Source organism: Paralichthys olivaceus, chromosome 6, assembly GCF_024713975.1.
Source record: "Paralichthys olivaceus isolate ysfri-2021 chromosome 6, ASM2471397v2, whole genome shotgun sequence".
Lineage (NCBI taxonomy): Eukaryota > Metazoa > Chordata > Actinopteri > Pleuronectiformes > Paralichthyidae > Paralichthys > Paralichthys olivaceus.
The window spans coordinates 25897181-25918484 of NC_091098.1; the positions used below are offsets into that span (position 1 = coordinate 25897181).

Below are 21304 nucleotides of genomic sequence, written 5' to 3' on the forward strand. Positions count from 1 at the left end.
CTTTGTTTTTCTCATCGTGTCTTTGTCGTATTTCGTTTTTGTAGTTTGTGAAATGTTTAAATGTGATGACTGTCGCCTCGAGCTTCTTCCTGATGAAATTAAAGAACTAAAAAAATAAATTAAAAAAGGGCAACATTGAAATTCCAGATTTTGTGAAAGAAAAATCTTTGCTCTTTAAAAAAAAAAAAAACTACATCCGAACAAATTCACCTACACAACCGCTCGTTAACGTGAATCTGAACAAACACAAACTCACAACATGTTTAGTAAATAACAATTTATTCAAACAGTAGAAGTTCTGGAGATTTGGTCCCTGATTTTAAAAAGATCATGATTCAGATACACGATGCAAAACAAGGTTTTTTTTTTTCATGGCAACTGAAGAGAAAGTGACGGATTTATTTTCCACTGAAAACCCGTCGTTAATAAAAACAGGAAATGTTTTGGGGGGTGGGGGTGGGGGGGGGTTCGGGCTGAGCGGCTTCAGAGTTTGACCCTTAACTTTGCTCTTAAGTGACGAGTGAGTTTCCCACTTCCTGGCGTAATAAGACCACGTAGCTGGTGTTCAGATCGAGAGGCAGCCGAAGAAAACACTGAATTATTACAACAGTTAACGTACGCACAATTAAAATGTGTATTCAACAGGTCACAACCTTTTCTGTTCTAAAAATATTCACAACATGTAGTTTTAAATATTTCACTTAAAAAACTAATCATGCCGGAGCGACAGTAAAAACTATGAATGTGTGAAGAGGCACGAAAGCAGAAGAAAGAGCTCGACGCTGCAGCGACTCGAGGAGAAGAAGAAGAAGAAGAAGAAGAAGAAGAAATCGTCTGAAAAAGTTCTGAAAGTCTTCTCGGCTGTCGACCTGTCGGCTCACACATCCTCTTCCTCCTCTTCCTCCTCGTAGAACCGGTTTCTTTTGATCATCTCCTCCACTGTCAGCGCCGCCTCCTCCTCCTCCTCCTCTTTATCATCCACCTCCTCGCTGTCCCAGAATCCCACGTCCTGGGACGACCTGCTGACCTCCACCTCGGCCTCAGGAGACAAGACGGCCTCTGTTGGCATCTCCTCCAACACGCCGACATCTTCCTCCTCCTCCTCCTCCTCCATCTTCTCCCCCTCGTCTTCCTCCTCCTGCTGCTCAGCTCCTCCTCCCAGAGCATCCTCTTCCTCCTCCTGGGCGACATGATGCTCGGTCACCTCTTCGCTCTTCATCTCCCCCTCCTGCTCCTCCTCCCCTGAGCTGGTGTGAATGTCGACGCAGTTGTCTTCGGTGGGCGTTTGGCCGTCGGGCGACTGGCCGCCTCCGAGCTGCAGCTCCATGCCGGAGGGCTCAGGGCTGAGCTGCTCCTCCGCAGGAGGAGGTGAACTCTGCTTCCTGGAGTCCGGACTGGTCGCCAGCGTGAAGGGGAGGCTGCGCTCCTTCAGGGAGGAGCTGCGGCGCAGACAGGACGTCTCTCTGGCCTGTTCTGTGGGTGAGGAGGCGGAGTCTTCCTCTGGGGGCCACTTGGCTCTGATGGGTTTACCAGCAGACCCGCCCTCTGCGGTCGCTCCGCCCTCCTCCGGCTCGGTGCGCGGCGGCCAGGAGATTTTGAGTCGGCGGGCCTCGGTGGGTCTGTCGGCCTTCTCTGACGACCCCTGACCCAGAGCCTCCATCGTGGCCATCAGAACGTTGACTTTAGCCAGAGGGGAGTCCTCCACACTGGGGCTCTCCAGGTCGGAGGTCGGGGCGGAGCTCTGGATCTTCGGCGGCGAGGACTCGCCGGCGTCGCCTTTGCTCTCCCACAGCTCCTTGTGGGGCCGGTGGCCGAAGCCCTCGTCGTAGTTGCCCTTGGCCTTGAAGAGCTGGCTGAAGTGCGGCTTGCAGTACACGTTGTTGTGCAGGGAGGCGTAGTTGACCAAGCTGGAAAGAGGACGATGCAGTTAGTGACCGAACGGAAAACCATGTTCGAGTTGATTCAAACTTTTCTTATCTCAGTTCGACCCGACGTGTAAATAAGTTCACTGGGGATCTCTGAGCCCGGCCTCACCTCAGCTTCGTGTTGCAGTGCGAGCAGCGGAAGCAGGAGCTGTGGTAAACGTGCTGATTGGCCACCAGCCTCTCCAGAGGATACACCGTCTTCAGACACGTCACGCAGCTCTCCCTCACCGGCGGCCGGAAGCTCTGCGCACGAAAACCAAAATCTGTCACCGACACGAACGTGCGCGTTAAAAGCTACAACGTGTAACTGAGCAGCAGCGCCCCCTGCAGCCACACGTGGTTAACTCTGTTCAAGTGATGAATTTCATTTGGATAAAAAAAACAATTAGTCAATTAACTAAAAACACAACTGAACGCTGGATGTTACCCATGATCCTCTGCTTCCTGAACCAGAGGAGCTGCTGCTGTAACAAATCCACAGAACTGTTCAGAGTTCATGTTCTAAAGTTCGCTGCTGAACATCGGAGATAAACTCTTGGTTCTTAATAACGTCTCAGTGTTTTTGAACTGATCTCAGTTCAGCTTCACTCTTCAACTGTCTGCAGCCGATTCAGCTGAAGCTGAGACTCCGTCACTTCTTCTCACAGGAGATCGAACCCTCTCAGCAGAGTCACAGAGATCTCAGCGAGCGAAGGAGGACACTGTCTCCATGTTCCTGCGGGGGGGACTTACTCTGGGAGTCTTGGGCTGAGACGAGTCTCTCTGATTGGACGACACCGGGGTGCCAGGACCGGAACCTGAGGGATCAGAGAGCAGGATGAGAGGAGGCACCGACACGTTGTGAACACAAGGGGGAGCTGTCTCCACGTTTAATAACGTCACAGGTTCCAAAGAGTAAATATGAATAAATGAGATTCCTGCTCTTTTAAAACATTTATAATTTATGGATGAAGGTTCTGATGAAGAGTGGAAAGTCACCGTTGCTCTCTGCTGTCAAAGCTTTCCTGCCGTTTGCGTCGGACTCTGGACTCTGAACCTGAAGAGAGGAGGAGACGTTCATCGTGTTAATTATGATCATTTGAATCGTCTGAACTTGAGCTGACGCCGTCGTGACGCTGTTTGTTTCCTCACCAGGTCCAGAGAGCACGGAGGGACGTTCTCCTTCTGCTTCCCACAGAACGTGTCCAGCTGATCGCTCTGAGAGACAAACAAAGATATTTCAACCCTCTTCCCACACGACTCCTCGTTCAGACTCTGACTCTGAACTCTGAACTCTGACTCTGACTCGCTGCCTGTGGCCTCTTGACGCTCAGATGAGCCTCATCTTGGCCGCGGCTGCAAAGTTGGTTTGGTTGATTGGATTTGGACGAAAGCACGAAGCAGTCACCTTGAAAGCTTCAGCGCCGGAGCGGAGGAGGCGGAATCAGATCCAGACTCTCAGTCTCCGGGAGTTAAAGTTTAAAAGTTTCAATTTAAAAAAATAAATAAATTCAGGGTCAGACAATTCCCATAATGCAAAGCGATGGCATCATTTTTAACTCGATTCTGACACTTATTATTTTTTTACAGAATTCTCCTTTTATTTTGTTTTTTTTGTGCTTTTTTAATTTAAACTGCTTTTTGATTTCAAATTGATTTCTTTAAAAAATATGATCGTTCGTTACAATTGAAAACTAAAATCTATAAAATCTATATATTTATATAAAGACTTCAGCTCAATGGTTTTATTACACAGACGCCTAAATGAGACTGGAGGCACCGGGCCGCCCCCTCCCCCCCCCCCCCCCCCCCCACGCTCCCGGGCCGAACCCAGTCGGAGTTTCTTTATAATAATATGTGATAAGACAGTGACTCACAGCGACGTCCTGTTTGGAGACAGCAGCTTGGTAAAGAGCCATCCTGTCCCGGAGAGGAGTGGACTCAGCAAGACTTCCATCTGGTCCAACGACACACACACAGACACACACACAGACACACACAGACACAGTTTAAATGAATTCACATGAATCAAACCTTGTTCACGGTGTCGTGGACTCGATGAGGAAACTTTGTCTTTGGGGATTTTCTCTTTAAAACTGAATGGACGGAAATTCCGGTTTTATTTTATCTCAGTAATTTATTTTCACAGGAAGTTGAATGAATTCTGATTTTCACGAGTCCCCATTCCTGATGTGTTCCGTTCCCTTCACTGACTCCAGTTCTGACGGAGCAGAGACTGTACACATCGGACATTCAGGCGTCGGACCGGAACACGAGGTCAGGGGTCGTGTGCAGAGCGAATGGAAACCGGAGCTGGTCTCTTCCTGTGCGTCCTCCCTCCGTCCCACCTCCCTCTCTCTCTCTCTGAAGCAGTCAGCTGATCACGCTGGTTTCATCACTCCAGAGCTTTTTTCCATTTTCTGGAAAGGACGTTTCCAGGACTCGCAACCTCAACTTTACCGCTGACTAACGAGTCTGAGTTTATTATATATTATTATTATTATGAATAATAAAGATGCTAAAAGAGCCACACCCTTAACTTCTTCCTGTAATTTATCTTATTGTTCATAAACAATAATAATTAAAGAAGCTTTGAAATGAAGAACATAATAAAAAGGTTGTATTCATATATTTGTAGGTTTAACGTGTTTGAAAACATCTGTAATACACTCAGGTGCATCAGTGACATCACACATGGAGATTTAACTGCTGAGAGAATAAAATTACATTTTGAAAAACTGGATGTTCATGTTTTCAGAATCTTTAGATCCAGGAGAAGAGAGTCTGAGGGTTTAATGGATGAAGCCTGTTCAGTGTCACACACAAGCTTCAGATCTCTAACATGAAACATACAAACAAACCGTACCTCCTAGCAGCTGCTCCATGTTATCGCCCGTCTGTTCTCTGGACTCCTGCAACAACAACAACAACAAGGTCGACATAAGTCAAAGTAAAAAACAACTTCATGTGTCATGGGAAGCTTTTTTTTTTTTTTTTTTTTTTTAAAACACAACACAAAGTCTCACATGTTTCAGTCAGTGGAGCAAACAGAGAAGAAACACTCGTGTCCATCAGGGTGATGAAGTGCAGATGGATGAACAAAATGAGTGTGTGTGTGAGTGTGTGTGTGTGAGTGTGTGTGTGTGTGTCCAAATCACTTTAATCCCCTTATGGGCTCAGAGAGACGGAGTCTGAGACACACACTCCGTCTGTTCACAGTCGGCCACAAAACAAACAGATCATGTCACTGTTTCTGTAAATTCTATTAATTCACCTGAAAACTATTAAAAAAAAAACATAATCGATGGTTCAGAGATTTCTGGCTTCGGACGAGATTCGTTTTCAAACCATCAAGAACCAAAAAGAAAAAGAAAACCTGACGCGCCAAACAACAGAACACAAGGGAGCAGACACGAGACGTGCACGAGAAACTACCAGATACTTACATGTGTGTGTGTGTGTGAACATATGTTCATCACATGTATGATGGTTTGAGCTGATGATCAACAACACGTCACCAGAGAGACGGACACTAAAGTTAGTGTGTGTTGAACTTTTCACAGACACGAGTCACAAAGTTCACAAACACACTAAACAGACAAACAGTGAAATGAATGAAGCTGGTGAATAAATCTGCTGAACGCCTGTTTAAACAGTTTGGAACAGCGAGAAGTGATGAATCCACAGAAAATCTTCACTCTCAGCGTCTCGCAGCTCGTTTTGGTTTCAAGGCTGTTGTCAGCACAAAAGAAGACGACACTCACACACACACATACACACTCACACACACACACAGCTGAGGAGTTTCCCTCAGAAGTTGGTAGAGACCAAAGCCTGAGCTAACGAGCGTGAATATTGGACGTAATTAAATCACGTGACAGGAAACTCAACTTCAAATGAACCGTTAAACTGGTTTTTGAGTGATTCCACAGAATCAGCGAAGTTTAAAGACGGACGTCACACGACTGTGTCTCCAGACCTCGGACACCTCGAGTCTGTAGATGCGTCGCTTTAAGTCGTCAGAGGACGGATGGAGTCGATCTGTCGGATACGAAGGAGCCTGACGGTGCAACAGGGAGGATCTTAAACTGAATGATAAGTGACGGAGCCGCTGAAGTGTCTGTGGACGATTTACTGAAGAAGAATGAAACTAATGAAAATGATCCACTGGCTTCAACAAAGGTCAACGAGTCCAGGTGAAGATCCCAGATCAGATGTAGATTCACTGCAGAGCCACGATCTAAAACAAACAGCAAACTGCTGGAACGTGTTCGTGTTCAGAGCTGCAGGATTTCAAGCTGATGAAAGTTGAATTATCTCATGTTTGTGTTATTTTCAGTTGACAAGTCTAAACTCTCCCGGAGCCGTCACACCCACACCGTCAGGTCGATGCCTGCGTCCGACACACACACACACACACACTGTTCCACCGTTACACAACCGACGCTTCCACTCGTTCAGCCTCGACTTCACCGAGGCACCAACACACGATTAAAGAGTCGATCTGCAAGAAGACAGATCTGAAAACAAAACCATTTCATCTCCGTCTCTTTAGATTCGCCGCCTGGTGGAGGCCGCCGCCCCCCCACCCCACCCCCGACAGAGTCCGCAGGCGTCGGCAGGTGAAGGACGATTTCACAACAGAAAACACAGCAGCTGTTTCACAACGTTCAGACAAGTTCCTGCTCATCAGTGAATCATGGTTCAGTGATTTCTGTCCATCACAAGTCTCTGATGATTTCAAAGTGAAGAGCATCATCCTGAGATATAAAAAAAAAAAAAATGGACAAACTAGGACCTGGTAGGAAGAGGTACCTCAGTACACGAGTCATATACAAATATATGTATTTATTTATATATTTACACATCGTTCATCTGCACTTGAGTTTATGAGCAAACTTTTACTGAGCAATTCAGAAAACAGTCAGTCGACTTGGTTCTTTGGTTTCTGAGGTTTCTCTGTTTCTTCTCCGTCAGCTTGTCGACAAATGCAGTGAATTCCTCCTCCCACCTGTAGGGGGAGCCTGTGTAAAGCCGAGAGCAGATGAGCATCGTGTTGCTTTAAGTTTGGTTCGGTGTCTAAGTCTCATTTTGACTTTTCAGAAAAAAAACAATCTCCGTCCGAGTGTTTCGACTTTGCATCGGAGGAAGAACACGTGACCCCTCGTTCACTGGGCGTGTGCTGGTGTAACATCTCGCCTCCTCATACAAACAGCGTCAGTAACACGGGTGTTTTTCCTTCCAGCCGGACGAAGAATACGTCGTGACCTTAAAGAACCAACCAGCAAACAGAGTGTCTGCGTCATCGTTTCCAAACGAGATCAGTTTGTAAACTTCTGTTCCGGCAGCTCTTCACCAGAGCTCACAAACACAGACGTTGGGATGAAGCCTGATACTGACAGACTAAATCACAACAAAAGAAACAGTGGTTTTAAGAAGGGATCTGCCCGAGGGTGGATTAGGTTGATGACGGGGGGGGGTGTAAACAAACCGTCGGGCCGTACGAGGGCAGGCGGGATCTCAGGACGATGGATCAGTGGCACGAGACAAAGAATCTGCTGCTAATCCTGATACAGTTAAAGCTCCCGCTCAGACTGACTTCAACTGGACACACACACACACACACACACACACACACACACACACACACACACACACACACACACACACACACACACACACACACACACACACACACACACACACACACACACACACACACACACACACACCTTCCTCAAACAAAGATAGAAGACAGAGACATCAACGTCCAGAGTGATTAGAAATATAAACTGTTCCTCTAGAGCGACTCCGTCCATCAGAAGACAATGAAGGAGCGTCTCATGAAGTTCTCTGAGAAGCTGCTTCAGACAGAATCACTGAACCAGGAAGTGAAACAACATGAACGTGTGAATGAAAACGTCATAGTTACCTCTCGTGAAGTTAAGACCCAGAAAATAAGACGAGGAGTCAGAGGAGGTACTGAGGAGGAGGCAGCTCCGAGGGAGACGAGCTCCAGAGGAGACACAGAGGCTCAGACTGACTCCCGACGAGGGGGGGAGACCAGGGTCTCTGGAGAGGGGTTCGGGGGGGGGGGAGACCAAGGGGGCGGGTGGCGGGGAGCAGGTGTTCCTGAGGGGGCTGTACAAAGGGAGGTGTGGCCAAATGAAGGTGGGGATGACTACGGGGGGGGGGGGTGTTACAGATGGGTGAGTTAAGTCACAGCGGCAGTTGGAAGGGGGGGGGGGTGGAGTCATCGGGACAGTGGGTGGTGGAGGAGCAGCTGGTGCTGGGAGAGGGGGGGAGTGGGAGAGGAGGGGGTGAGCTGTGGGGGGGGGGGGGGCCCATTAATTTCATTGTGTCTGGTGATGCATGTTTTCCCGGCACAGAGGGGGCGTGGCATTATTTGGATGGAGCAGGGGGTGTGTCTTAATGAGGCAGTTAAATGTGTTTCTACTTTATGAATCGTTTTAAAAACAATAGAATAATAATATTCATCATTTAGTCAGTCTTCATCATTTAGTCAGTCTTCTCTCGTCATGTTGTGAATGTTGTTATTTTGTGGACGAACCCTCGGACTTGGTTTTATGATGATGATGATGATGATGATGATGAGATCTCGTGATCTGTGAATATCGTCTATACAAATAAAATCTGATCGGAACATTCCTCTTGGTTTGGACGTCTGCAGAAAACGTAACCATCTGAAAGTAGTTGAGACATTTCAGTGTGGAACAGAGTGGACGGAACACTGAGCCCCGAAGAGAAAGGCCAACGTGGAGGTGGAGGTATTTGACCGTGTGTGGGAGGAAGAGGGGGAGGAGGAGGAGGAGGAGGTGAGGAGCAGAAAGTGGAGCAGGGGGATGATTTATGGGGCGGGTGGGGTGGGCTGGTGGGGTTTGAGGCCTCGGGGGAGACGGTCAGATCAGCTGTCTGCAGTCATGAGCCTGCAGCATTACATCATCCTGTGAAGAGGCTCAACAAAGAGGAGCAGCTCCACACTGGAGCCTCTTGTGAGTCAGAGTCTGTGGAACTGGACGGATCTTATTTTACTGTTCAATTCCCCAAACAATTCCTCCTTTAGAAAGAAAACTATGCAACACGTCATAAAAAAAAAAAAAATCCCCCGACCTCCTCAGAGCGCCGCTTGATCTCAGTCTTAAAACGCTCACATTAGGAGGTCAGTGCTGGGGGGGGGGGGGGGGGGGGGGGGGGGGGGGCTGGAAAAATCTACGTTCTAATGTTTTCACCACGTTTCTCTGCCAGGATCCGATCCTGTGTTGACTCTGGGTCTCAGGAAATCTCAACAAAAGCCAGCTGACGTTTAAAGGATGAACTCTGATGTTCAGTTTTTCTCTTATTCTCAACAAATCTCATGAAACAAAACAACAACAAAAAAACTCTCCGACGACGACGAGTAGAATCTGAGCAGCCCGAGTCTGACTTATCGTCTGTGTGTGTTACTGAGGACGTGAACCTTTGTAGAACATGTTCCGACCTGCACTGAACTCCAGAGAGGAGCTGCATGTGAGAACAGGAGCCTCCGGAGTTTTTCCTTTTAGAGACGCTACAGTTTGGAAACGCTGCCGTTTTAGTTTGAAAACTCCGGGAACGAAGAAACTGAGATGTTTGGAAACGATGACTCACAACCTCTCGCTGATTTTGTCTTTTCCTTCACAACTTGGCTTTGGCTGATTCGTCAGACTCGTATCACATGACCTCGTTCATAGAGAAAAAAACAAAAAAAACCAGCCTCAGCTACCAGAGCAGAACACGTCAGGGAGAATCACTCAAGTTATTCTATTGGCACCGGCACATTGATGTCATGTGATGCGTGTTTCCAGGCGTGTTGCTGGATCAAAAGTGATTCTGAGCCAAAGCGCTCGTGTTTTATTTTGAAAAGGCTGTTTGGATGCGGCCTGAGAGGAGCTGTAGAGGCGGCTGATGTTTTTCTTTGGGAACATGTGCAGTGAATCGATAAGGAGGCTGATTCTGGGTCAGTTCCACAGTGAATCATCAGTGTTCTGAGCTTTTTAAAGCCTCATAATGACTTGTAATGTTCCCTCTGTGGTAAATGGACGCTCTGTGTGCAGGAGGCACAGCGTGGCCGTTGTTAACGTGTCACACCTCGAGTACGAGCACTTTACATTTGATACGCCTCCGGGGGAAATACATGACCGGACGTCAAAGGCCTCCGACTTTATGGTCCACAAACAATTAGCTGCCCCGAGGAGCGTGAAGCAGAGCCGCTCACTGAGAGGATATGCAAGTCAGCTGAGTGTGTGATGAGATGAAGGATAGTGAGGTTGCACCATGTGACTGAAGCATGACAGCTCCGACTCTTCTGAGAACAAGCTTTTTTTTTCCCCCTCTCAAACTAAAACGAATCAGGATCCAGTTCAGTTTGCGATGGAACTAAAGACTCGACGCATCGTTCACTCGCGGATCATCAGCGGCACAAAGTCACAGCCGCAGAAACACGCACATGACCAAAATAAAAGTTTATGAGGTTCGGTCGTAACTAATAAATAAATCTCCGTGAAGGTTTCAACTGTTCGAAACACTTTGATTCCAGATTTGACGTTAGTATAAAATGATTATCTGCAAAATCTACTTTCAATATCAAAAGTAAAAGTACTAGATGACCTCATGCTTCTTTAGAGTTTTACAGAATATCATAATTATATTAGTAAAGTAAAAATAGGTTTTCTGGATTGTGGTGGAGTAAGGGACATAGAAATTAAAGTAAAGTACAAGTACCTCAAAACTGTACTCAACTAAAGTACTTGAGTGGATGTACTTAGTTCCTCTCCTGTGAGTCTCCATGGAGACAAACTCCTGCTCGGTCCCCACAGAGCAGATTAGAAGAAGAAGAACTAACCTGGTCTCTCGGGCTCTCTCCCGTCTCAAACATCCTCTTCAGGCTGGTGAGGGGGACGCTGGGCTTCTCACACTCAGGCACTTCGGCTCCAGCCTCCAGCTCCTCAGTGGCTCTGCTCGGCGGCGCCTCCATGTCCGTCAGGTCCGGCTGCTCCTCACCGATCTCGGGCTGTGGCTCGGTGTCCTGCTCCCGTGGCTCGGTGGATCTCCTCCAGGTGTCGGAGCGGCTCTGTAACGGTGACCTGCGCGAGGGTTTGGGGCCCGCAGATTGGCTGACGGGGGTCTGAGGGTCGGCGGGGCCGCAGGGCGTGGCCTCCTGCGTTTGGGCTCTGTGCTGCTGCTGCTGTTCCCAGCGTTTCTTTAAAACACTTAGATTCCCGCTGCGCAGCGCCGAGGGCAGAGGTGCTGCAGCCTGCGGAGAACAATCAGCCGTTATTATCACACAGATCCCGCGGCTTGGTTTAAAGAGGCTGTTACTCTGCATTTGATTATTTGTGTCTCTCAGAGTTTGACTTTCAGCTTCTTCTTGAAAATGTAGAGTTCGGGTCGTTTCATAAACTCACCTGAGAAGGTTTCATACAAAGATTCAAACTTAAGCTGAGACTTTGGTGCAGTTTCTTATTTATTTAAAAATAAACGTGCAGAAACACTGACTGCTCATCAGCCAATGCAATGAGAATTATAATATAAAAAATAAAGAAAATCAGCAAATTGTCAGATTTGAAAAGCTTCGTCTCGATTCTTCAAACTTTAGTTGAAAATTTAAAAAGGCTTCGAACATTAAATGATTCTGAAAAAGTTAATATCCTGTCAAACGACTGATCCATTAAACACAACAACCAAACATTGGTATTTAGTTTATTTCACACAAGAAACTAAATTGATTACGTAGCTTAAAAAAAAAAAGACAAAGAACGAGTGAAAAATAACCAGAACTTCCGCAACTCGAGGTGAAGTCGACCAATCGATAAATGCAAAGATGTTCAATGATCCGTCACATAAACTAAAGTAAAGTAACGAGCAGCTTCAACTTCACAGTCGGACATGTGAGAAAGAGTTTGGATGAGGGAGGATTAAAACAGAGATGTGAGAAACCTACAGATACAAAGAGTCAGAGACATGAAGACGTTCTCTTTTTCATTTCCTCATCAAAGTCTCAGGCCACCTCAACCTCCGACTGCAAGAGGCTGAAAAACCACAGAAACCAAACTCAACTTAAACTACAGCGTTCTGCAGAGTCAGGAAACGTTCAGGTAGAAGAGGAAAAGACGAAGTGAAGAGAAACAACTGCACCAAAGACAAAGAGCAGCTCGTCGTGCACAAACCTGCAAACAGCTGCACACTGTTCCTACTGTCAGAGTAGAGAGCTGAAGACCTGAGAGACAGGAGGACGACCCGGCTGTCCAGTCGGCGTCGTGCGATCGTGTGCATGTGTGTCTGCTGACCGGCTGGAAATGCTACAAGTCGTCCCAGATGTGAGAGACTTGAGAAGTGATCAGAGAAGTCAGCAGCCCACCCCCTACAACCCGGAGAGGGAGGAAACAGAGGGAGTGAAGGGGACGAGGGGCGGGAGAGAAAATCAGAAACAGAGACCGTCAGTGAGGGAAGGAGCGAAAACACAGGAAATGAGTGAAAGGTAAAAGAGAGAGAAACCTAAACAGAGCGAGAGAAACTTCTCTCAGAGACTAAAGCAGCTGGACTGAAACTGATGAAAGCTTCAGGACTCAGATATCAGACGTTTACTCATGAAACTGGAGCCGTGAAAAATCCCAGAGTTAAACTTTCTCATTCCTTCTCTACGTCTTCATTTGTGGGTTGAACGTGGCTCATATCACCATCTAGTGTTTCACACTATGCTGAACCTTGCAGGGTCAAAGAGTTCCACATCACACTAATGTTCATGTGAGGTAACAGGAACCTCATACCTCAACCACATCGGTTAATGTTTGAGTCCAAGAGACAACCGATCAGAAGTTCAACAAATTCCTTCAAGAGGCCAAAAACAAGTTTCCGTGAGGTCGTGTGTAAACTTTGATCACCAAGTTTTAATCGGATCATCCACGAGTCTCAGTGAATGTTTGTTCCAGATGTGATGAAGTTCCCTTTGTGTATTTCTGATATTAAAAAAAAGGGCTTAAATCATTTCATCCTTAAATCCAGAAACGTTTGAAACAAATCTGACTTATCGTGTTCACTATGACGGGACAGGCAACCCAACAACATGATGCCTCCAGCCACAGGGAGGCGCCGGTGCAGAGACACAAATACACATTTATAAGAAAAATACAGAGTCCAGTAAAGTTCTTAGAGAAACAGACCTGGTACATAAATCACCTGATGCTGTGATCGATATGTAAGAGGGACTTTAATGGACACAGACGTCATTAATATATAAATATAAAAACTAAGCCTCTAATCAAAGTTTCCACCAGCGACTGAAACTAAACCGATAAACCACCAGATCGACCGTTCAGAGGTGTTCAGACATTTCCGTCATGAAAGTGTGTGTGTGCTGCTACAGGCCAGACAACCTGGGGTAGGAGGGTGTGTCTTAGCCCCCCCCCCTACCCCACACACACACAGATCAGGTGGGTCGGAGGCGTCTTGTTACCACACGACAGCAGATGCCATTGTTCCTCATCTACTTTTACCAGAGCTCTCGGTGCACTGCTGGAGTGTGTGTGTGTGTGTGTGTGTGTGTGTGTGTGTGTGAAACAGTTTGTTTTTCTTAAATCCAGGACTTGTAATAGTACCACAGAATACTGCAGTATTAATACATTTACTGCAATCAACGAGTAAATGTTTGTGACACGTTTCACACTCACCGTCTTCTTCTTCTCTGCATTTCCCTCCTCCGCTGCCATCTGATACCTGAGGACACGTGGGACGGACGGTGAATGAGACGACAGACGGGAAAATAACCACAGACAAAAAGAATCAGGAGCATCTGGTCATCATATTAATTCATTTAAAGGTCCAGTGTGTGAGACTGAACTAAAATGGATCCATTGAATTAAACATAAAATAATCATAGTGATGTTTTAACTAGTGCGTTCCATCTGAATTGTGGGAATTCTCTTTACTCTAGAATTTACCTTTTAATATTAAATACTTTATATTTAAATACTTTATATTTACATCAGGAGCGGGTCCTCTCTTCGGAGGCCGCCATGTTTTTTTTTCCAGTAGCTCAAACTAAACCTTTTGAGTTTCTATGACAACTGAAGCTACCACAGCTTCTCTGTCATCTTTGGAGGGGGAGGGGAGGGGTATTCAGCTGCAGCATGAAACTTCACCACTAGATGTCGCTATATTTTACACACTGAACCTTTAAAGTGTGAGTTCGTTATCCGCAGCAGCACTGGCTCCTCTGGTGGTCAGACAGAGTAAATACAGCGGAATCATCCGAACCACCACCTGCTGGGTTCAGAAAGAAGTAACGTGACACGTGGAGTTCACTCAGTAAAGTCTGTGACCCAGAAACGACGACACGAACACGATGCGATCGTCACATTTCTCATTGGAGACGAAGCGTCGTGACCTGGTTTCTAATCAGAAAAGTAGAAGAGAAAAGCGGCAGCGGCGCCGCATGAGGAAAACAGACCGAGGCTGATCTGCTGAGTGGCTGCTGCTGAATTATTAAAGTGCCGGAGAGTCGAGCTGACGAGTGACTTACTTGGAGAAGCGCTCCGCGATGGCGTTGTTTTTGCCCCGGGCAGAGACGATGGACATCTCCTTGGCGGTGACCCTCAGTGACTGGGACGCCCACTGCCTGCGGCTGAAGGGAGCGACGGAGGCCATGTTTGCTGTGTGCGAGTGATCGGTCGTCCTGACGTCCAGAACTCTGAGAGAGACGGAGGACGAGTCAATAAAGAAAACAAATCTGAGGACGATGAGAAAACTCTCTCCACAGCGTCTCCTCTGCTGCTGAAGCTTTTACACTTTTTTACGACTCCCGTCTCCCTCTGATGAATAAATGTCCCCCTCAGCTCTTTGTGTGCAGTTAAATGAGCTTCACATCAAAAGGTGCCAGTAATTCTTTCATGTCCGTACAAAACCTCACCCACAAATCAATCAATTTTAGCGACTACACATCAGCGCTGAGTCAGAGTCAATAGAGGACGTCACGCCGCCATCGACCATCTGTTCTCATGTGACACAGCTCCGACTGAGGCCCGAGGGCGACCAGCAGCCGACGACTCACAAACACACTTTCACAACACACACTCATACACACTTTCACAACACACACTCATGTATCCTGCATCGACTTCCACTCACAACATCCTAAAACCTCACTTTAACGATTCATCGTCATATTAACGCGCTTCATCCATCATCATTAATACAAGATGAAATTATATAAAACTACACACTGAGGATGAATCATCACCGTTAGTTAACAGATACAATACTTTTTATTTCAGGTTCAGTTTGACACGAAACCAGACGTGTTCCTGTGACTGTTTTTCCCGACATGTGTTGATATGATGGAATCATTCCAGTGATCCGCACTTTTGCTGTGGGACATCAGGGACTTTTCCACTTCTGTAGTTTTGCATTCGGTATCGTTGTTGTTGCGCCAAGGAGACTAAATCAGGGTTGTGATGGTCGAGCAGAACACAACCAGTTTTCCAGTATTTCACAACAAGGAACTTTCCCAGATCACGTGAACATTCCACCATTGATTGTTATCAGAGTCTTATTTTATGAAGTCTAGCTAATGTCCAGTGACATCGGTAATATTTCATACTGGATGCATCTATGCCTCATCTTTTCTAATTTAACAGCCATGAATGTCAGGAGAGTCATTCATTGATGTAATTATTATTCATTCCTTTTATGGTCGGATTAACTCATAACCTCAGGAACGACATTGGGCCTCGTTCTGGTCCCTCTGAGCTCGACTGGTCCCGACAGGTTCAGTATTTATGCTGTTAAAGGTCGAACAGAGGAAACGACGACGCGTCTCAACCTGCTTCTTCTCAACTCTTCAGGTCTGGAGGCCGCACACACTGTACTACACACACACACACACACACAGCGTCGTCAGCTGATGATGCACAGATGTCATCACGCTTCAGGTGAATCACAGAATGAGGTGGATGACGACGCAGCCTCCAGGGAATCGAACACAAGAGTCCACGTCACTCAGCGGGTGGGCCAGTGTGACATATTCCTGCCTCACTCCGACTGACTCATTTCTACACTTTCTCACCTGTTAAAGCTCCAATGATTCATATTTTACCACATTTGACTAATCATCATTTTTTGTGCAGATTTTCTTTGATACAATAGATGAAAGACAAATCTTGAGATATTTGACCATCAACACATTTGCGGAAGTTAACTTTGTCTGAACAGATTAGTCATTAAATAGATTAATTCATATATTATGTTATTTAAAAATTAATGCCAGATGCATTCAAATTAAACCACATTGCAGTTTTAGTATTTGACACTGTTGTAATACACAGTTCTGCAGAAAGAGAACTTTTACTTCTGATGCACTGAGCACATCTGGTTTGTCGGACAAATGTATTCTTATTCATGTTCTTTTCTTAAAAGCAGGACTCGTTATGTACTTGTGACAATACCATAAAGTACTGCAGTATGAATACATTTACTGCAGTTAATGATCAGAATACTTCATCCACCTCTGTTCAGACTGAGAAACACTAATATAATGTAAGAAGCTGAAACCATCAAATGTTTGACATTATTGATTCAAACTGATAATCACTGATCACATATTGAGGAAAGTTCAATTTAACTTTATTTGTACTGCACCAAATCACAACACCTACAATATATACACGTCATAATATTAAGACTGTAGAGAACAAAGTCCCTCCGACCCGACTCAGTGTGGAAGTGAAAGTATAATACTTAAGTGTGAGTATAATACATATGTGAAAGAATAATACTTAAGTGTGAGTATAATACATAAGTGAAAGTATAATACTTAAGTGTGAGTATAATACATATGTGAAAGAATAATACTTAATTGAAAGTATAATACTTAAGTGTGAGTATAATACTTAAGTGAAAGTATAATACTTAATTGAAAGAATAATACTTAACTGAAAGTATAATACTTAAGTGTGAGTATAATACTTAAGTGAAAGTATAATACATAAGTGAAAGAATAATACTTAAGTGAAAGTTCTGTCCTGATAAATACTTCTGATAATGAAAATGATTCTGTTCATGTCACAAGGTTCAGATTGCAAATGAAGCAGCAGGAAAAAAGTTCCAGCAACAGACGAAGAAGAATCATGATTGATTTTAACAAAAGAAGAAGAAGAAGTAGAATCATGAAAGTTAGATTTAAACAGAAGAAGAAGAATCATGAAAGTTAGATTTAAACAGTAGAAGAAGAATCATGAAAGTTAGATTTCAACAGAAGAAGAAGAATCATTAAAGTTAGATTAAAACAGTAGAAGAAGAATCATGAAAGTTAGATTTCAACAGAAGAAGAAGAATCATGAAAGTTAGATTAAAACAGAAGAAGAAGAATCATGAAAGTTAGATTAAAACAGTAGAAGAAGAATCATGTTTGATGTTAAACAGAAGAAGAAGAATCATGAAAGTTAGATTTAAACAGTAGAAGAAGAAGAATCATGAAAGTTAGATTTAAACAGAAGAAGAAGAAGAATCATGAAAGTTAGATTTAAACAGTAGAAGAAGAAGAATCATGAAAGTTAGATTTAAACAGTAGAAGAAGAAGAATCATGAAAGTTAGATTTAAACAGAAGAAGAAGAAGAATCATGAAAGTTAGATTCAAACAGAAGAAGAAGAATCATGTTTGATGTTAAACAGAAGAAGAACAATCATGAAAGTTAGATTTAAACAGTAGAAGAAGAATCATGAAAGTTAGATTTAAACAGAAGAAGAAGAAGAATCATGAAAGTTAGATTTAAACAGAAGAAGAAGAATCATGTTTGATGTTAATCAGAAGAAGAAGAAGAATCATGAAAGTTAGATTTCAACAGAAGAAGAAGAAGAATCATGAAAGTTAGATTTCAACAGAAGAAGAAGAAGAAGCTCCATGTTCCAGTTGAAGTAAGTTTGTTAATTGTCCTACCTGTGATTGTCTCTGTGGATCTTCTCTCTCTCTCTCTTTCTTTCTTTCTTTCTCTCTCTCTTTCTTTCTCTTCGTTTCCTCCTGGATTTTTCTTTTCACCTGTTTCCGCCGGAGCTTTTAAACAAATGGAGAAGTGGGAGGAGTCTCATGGCCCCTATTTACAGACTCTCATCCAATAAGGAAGCAGCATTCACCACCACCTGGCAGGCACGTGCTCTCCTCCCCCGGCCAATCAGCTGCGGCGCTGGGCTCACCTCTGTGACGGCACAACTCTTCTCTGATTGGCTGAAAGCTTCACTGACGTTTCTTACCTGTTTATTCTAAACTCAGATCCATTATGATTATTATGATTATTATGATTATCTATTATTATCTATTTATAGACTTTATAGTTAAATGAGCTGTAAAAAGTTAACTTCAGGTTATATATATATATGTTTATGTATATGTATATATATATATATATATATATCCTGAAGTTAACTTTATTTATATATACATATATATATATATATAAACATATATATTTCTAAATCATTGAGTTTAGATTAGAGGTTTTGTTTCACAGAAAAAGGATTAAGAGGCACAAAGTAAAACAGCGAGAAAGAAGAAATGTAGATTTCTTTCTTTTATTTACAGTCTTTCTTTCAACATGTTCCTCTGACAGATATTACATGTGTGTCTTTTCCCTCGTGTAGCTGAACATGACGTCATGTATGTTTTCATGACACTTTGATTTCACTGGGTTGTGAAAAGACTCACTGATGCCACGAGGAAGTAGAGAATGTCTGGATGTGTCCATCACACCAGGAACGATCTTCACCTCACAAACTGTTGATACCATGAGATTCAGGGGAAATTGACTTAAAAGCAATTTTAAATTTCAGCCTCTAGGAAGAAGTGTTGTCCTGTTCATGCTGTTCCTGCTCTACAGTGACAGCAGCACGCCACCTTGTGGTGCAAGTGTTTCACAGACACACAATCAGTTGTTTTCAGGATAAATAACAACTTCAACTACAAATGACTGCAAACATCACATTCTACAAAAACTCCTGTATGACAAGAATATTTATGTTAAACGAGAAGTGAAGCTTTTGACTTCTTAGTTTTAACAGATTAACGATACTTGAACTTTGTCATATTTACCTTGTATTGAAGATGCTGTCAATATTATATTTAAACCTAAACATGAAATGTTGAATCTAAATTCAAACGTTAAATACAGAGGACTGTTTACTCACATCTCAAAGTAAAAACCTGTCATAGCAGTACAGCAAGTAATATATAATATATATATATTTACCTTTAGAACCAGAATTGTGGAACTGTAAATGTCATCATGGAGGTCAGTGCATTTGACGGGTTCTTCTAAAACCCAAACATACACAGCAGAAGTTCTAGTATCCATTAATAAGTGAGGAAACGTGTGTTTCTTAGCAAATCTTTTATTTTCCTGAAGATGTGACATCTTCGTCACATCGCCCTCCTCTACCTCCCTCTGTTTCTCTGTGAAGACATTTTCTTTTCTTTGAATTCACAGAAAGCAGCTCACGTTTAGTCCAGTGTACTGAGCTAGTTACAGTGTTAGAAAACAAACAGGATCTTCTCTCCATAAATATACGTCACAGTCAAACCATAATATTCATAGTAAAATATTTCCCTAGATTTAAAAAAACAACAAAACAAACCTGGGTTCAACTCACTTCACATTCAAACTTAAAGAAATGCTGCATTTCTGTTCCCATTAACATTTTTCTTAAATTAACTGAAGTGAGAAAAAAGCTGAATGACAGTGACTTTCATCTTCTCCAGATTCACAAGGTTTTTTTTTTTAGCGTTTTTTTGTTTGGTTTTATTTATTTTGATGAGAAAAAAAAAACGAGTGAAAATCTCAATAACTTGTTGATTTTTGGAAATTAGAGCTAAAAAGAGTAACTTGAACTTTAGAGAATCAATCCCTCCCAGGTCGATCCACATACACGTCACTTCTGAAAGGGATTGAGGTGGTAATCGTTGCCCCGCCCCCACTAACACGAACAGTTCTCCAGACGTGTTCCACTTACAGACACACATCTTCTAGTGGGAAGATATAAATATATAACCTAATGTAATTTATCCAAGATGCTAACGGCAACATGTTCATTATGTTTCTGCTGTGACTGTGTGTGATCTGTGAATCTCTCTCTCTGGATTCACTCTTTAGAGGGAAACACTCGTTCCACATGTTGTAGCCGTGTTCTAGTGTTTTTTTTTCTTTTGCTTTACAGACGTGTCTCTCACGGTGAACACTCCGTCACGGTCGATAACCGGTCTGTCCTCATGGTTTGTACATCTGGTGGTTTCCTCCCGCAGCACTAGGGGGCAGTGCAGCGCTTGCTCCCGTCTGAACGTCAACGAATCCCATCCTCTGCCTCCTCTTCCTCTGCTCCGTCATCTACAGACAACGGGAGGCAAATTAAAGAAACACACAACCAGAAATCCTGTCGACTCAAAACTCTTTTAGTGTTCAAGTGTGTGTGTGTGTGTGTGTGTGTGTGTACCTGCTCTTTCAGCTCCGTCAGCTGAGTCGTCAGCGTCATCACCACCTTCATGGTTGACGTCAGTTTGTCCTGTAACATCCTCATCTCGTTCTGCTCCCCGTCGCCATCGGTTACCACCAGAGACATCGCCTGCATCCGTGGAAACCAGTCCAGGTTGTTGTTCTGAGGACAGAAGACAACGAGACGTTCACACGTGTGTGTGTTCGTCCCTACGTCACGTCCTGTGTGTGTGTGTGTGTGTGTTGTGTACCTTGATCATGTGTGCGACGTAGCTCTCCGGTCCGGTGTAGTCCGTCTTGTTTTTCTCACGGACCAGGACGATGAAGTACAGGTAGTTCCAGATGTTGTGCTCCAGTTTGATGTGTTCTTCAAACGACACTGTCTTGTTGTCAAACTTGTCTCTCTCCAGACCTGCAGCAACACAACTGGACGTTTTAAACACTTTCCCGCGTCTTTAAGATTCTAAAAGTGAAGAACGATTGAGTTCCGTCTACGTAAACAGAAACTCAAACCTCCTGGAACCTCGTGAAGCGTCGGCGTCGCTCCGGTTCAGATTCAACTCACCACAGATGAAACACGTCGTCTTCAGAACCTCCTCTTTCTTCTGTTTCTCGCTCCTCAGGTCGGCGAACGTGTCGATGATGACGCCAAAGATCAGGTTGAGTACGATGATGATGACGATGAAGTAGAACAACAGGTCGTACACGACCCGGGCTGGAAACAACGGCTCCTGCACACACACACACACACACACACACACACACAGTTGGTGTCATGTCATGGTGACTTTATCTTGACTTCAATGATTTCTTCAATCACATCTTATTTTAGAAACTGATGTTCTTATAAATGATTTACACATATTAAACATTAGAGTCCAGCTCGATGGTTC

General features: G+C 44.2%; 2 protein-coding genes across 8 annotated transcripts in view; both read right to left on the bottom strand.

Moving 5' to 3' along the window:
• Positions 1-262: 262 nt before the first annotated feature.
• On the bottom strand, positions 263-18017 carry lima1a (LIM domain and actin binding 1a). Its single transcript, XM_069526328.1, has 11 exons — positions 17873-18017; positions 14461-14628; positions 13610-13655; positions 10786-11196; positions 4771-4816; positions 3782-3861; positions 3057-3122; positions 2904-2961; positions 2658-2722; positions 2035-2168; positions 263-1907 (listed from the first exon to the last, which is right to left on the bottom strand). The coding sequence occupies exons 2-11, from the start codon at positions 14583-14585 to the stop codon at positions 878-880; spliced, it is 2061 nt and encodes a 686-aa protein (XP_069382429.1). The 5' UTR covers positions 14586-14628; positions 17873-18017; the 3' UTR covers positions 263-877.
• Positions 18018-18485: 468 nt separating this feature from the next.
• itpr3 (inositol 1,4,5-trisphosphate receptor, type 3) overlaps positions 18486-21304 on the bottom strand; it is a 36758-nt gene continuing 33939 nt past the window's right edge. For all 7 annotated transcript variants that reach the window (XM_069527461.1, XM_069527459.1, XM_069527458.1 and 4 more), the window contains 4 exons: positions 20977-21142; positions 20663-20823; positions 20413-20574; positions 18486-20306 (listed from right to left, as the gene is read on the bottom strand). In XM_069527461.1, the coding sequence (XP_069383562.1) occupies positions 20190-20306; positions 20413-20574; positions 20663-20823; positions 20977-21142 (606 nt within the window). In that variant the 3' untranslated portion in view covers positions 18486-20189. The remainder of the gene's footprint in view (positions 20307-20412; positions 20575-20662; positions 20824-20976; positions 21143-21304) is intronic.

Coding starts and splice junctions, on each gene's coding strand:
- lima1a (XM_069526328.1), bottom strand. CDS start 14,585: ATGGCCTCCGTCGCTCCCTTCAGCCGCAGGCAGTGGGCGTCCCAGTCA. Junction 3,123..3,781: donor TCTCCAAACAGGACGTCGCT/GTGAGTCACTGT, acceptor TTTGTCTCTCAG/AGCGATCAGCTGGACACGTT. Junction 2,169..2,657: donor CTCAGCCCAAGACTCCCAGA/GTAAGTCCCCCC, acceptor TTTCGTGCGCAG/AGCTTCCGGCCGCCGGTGAG.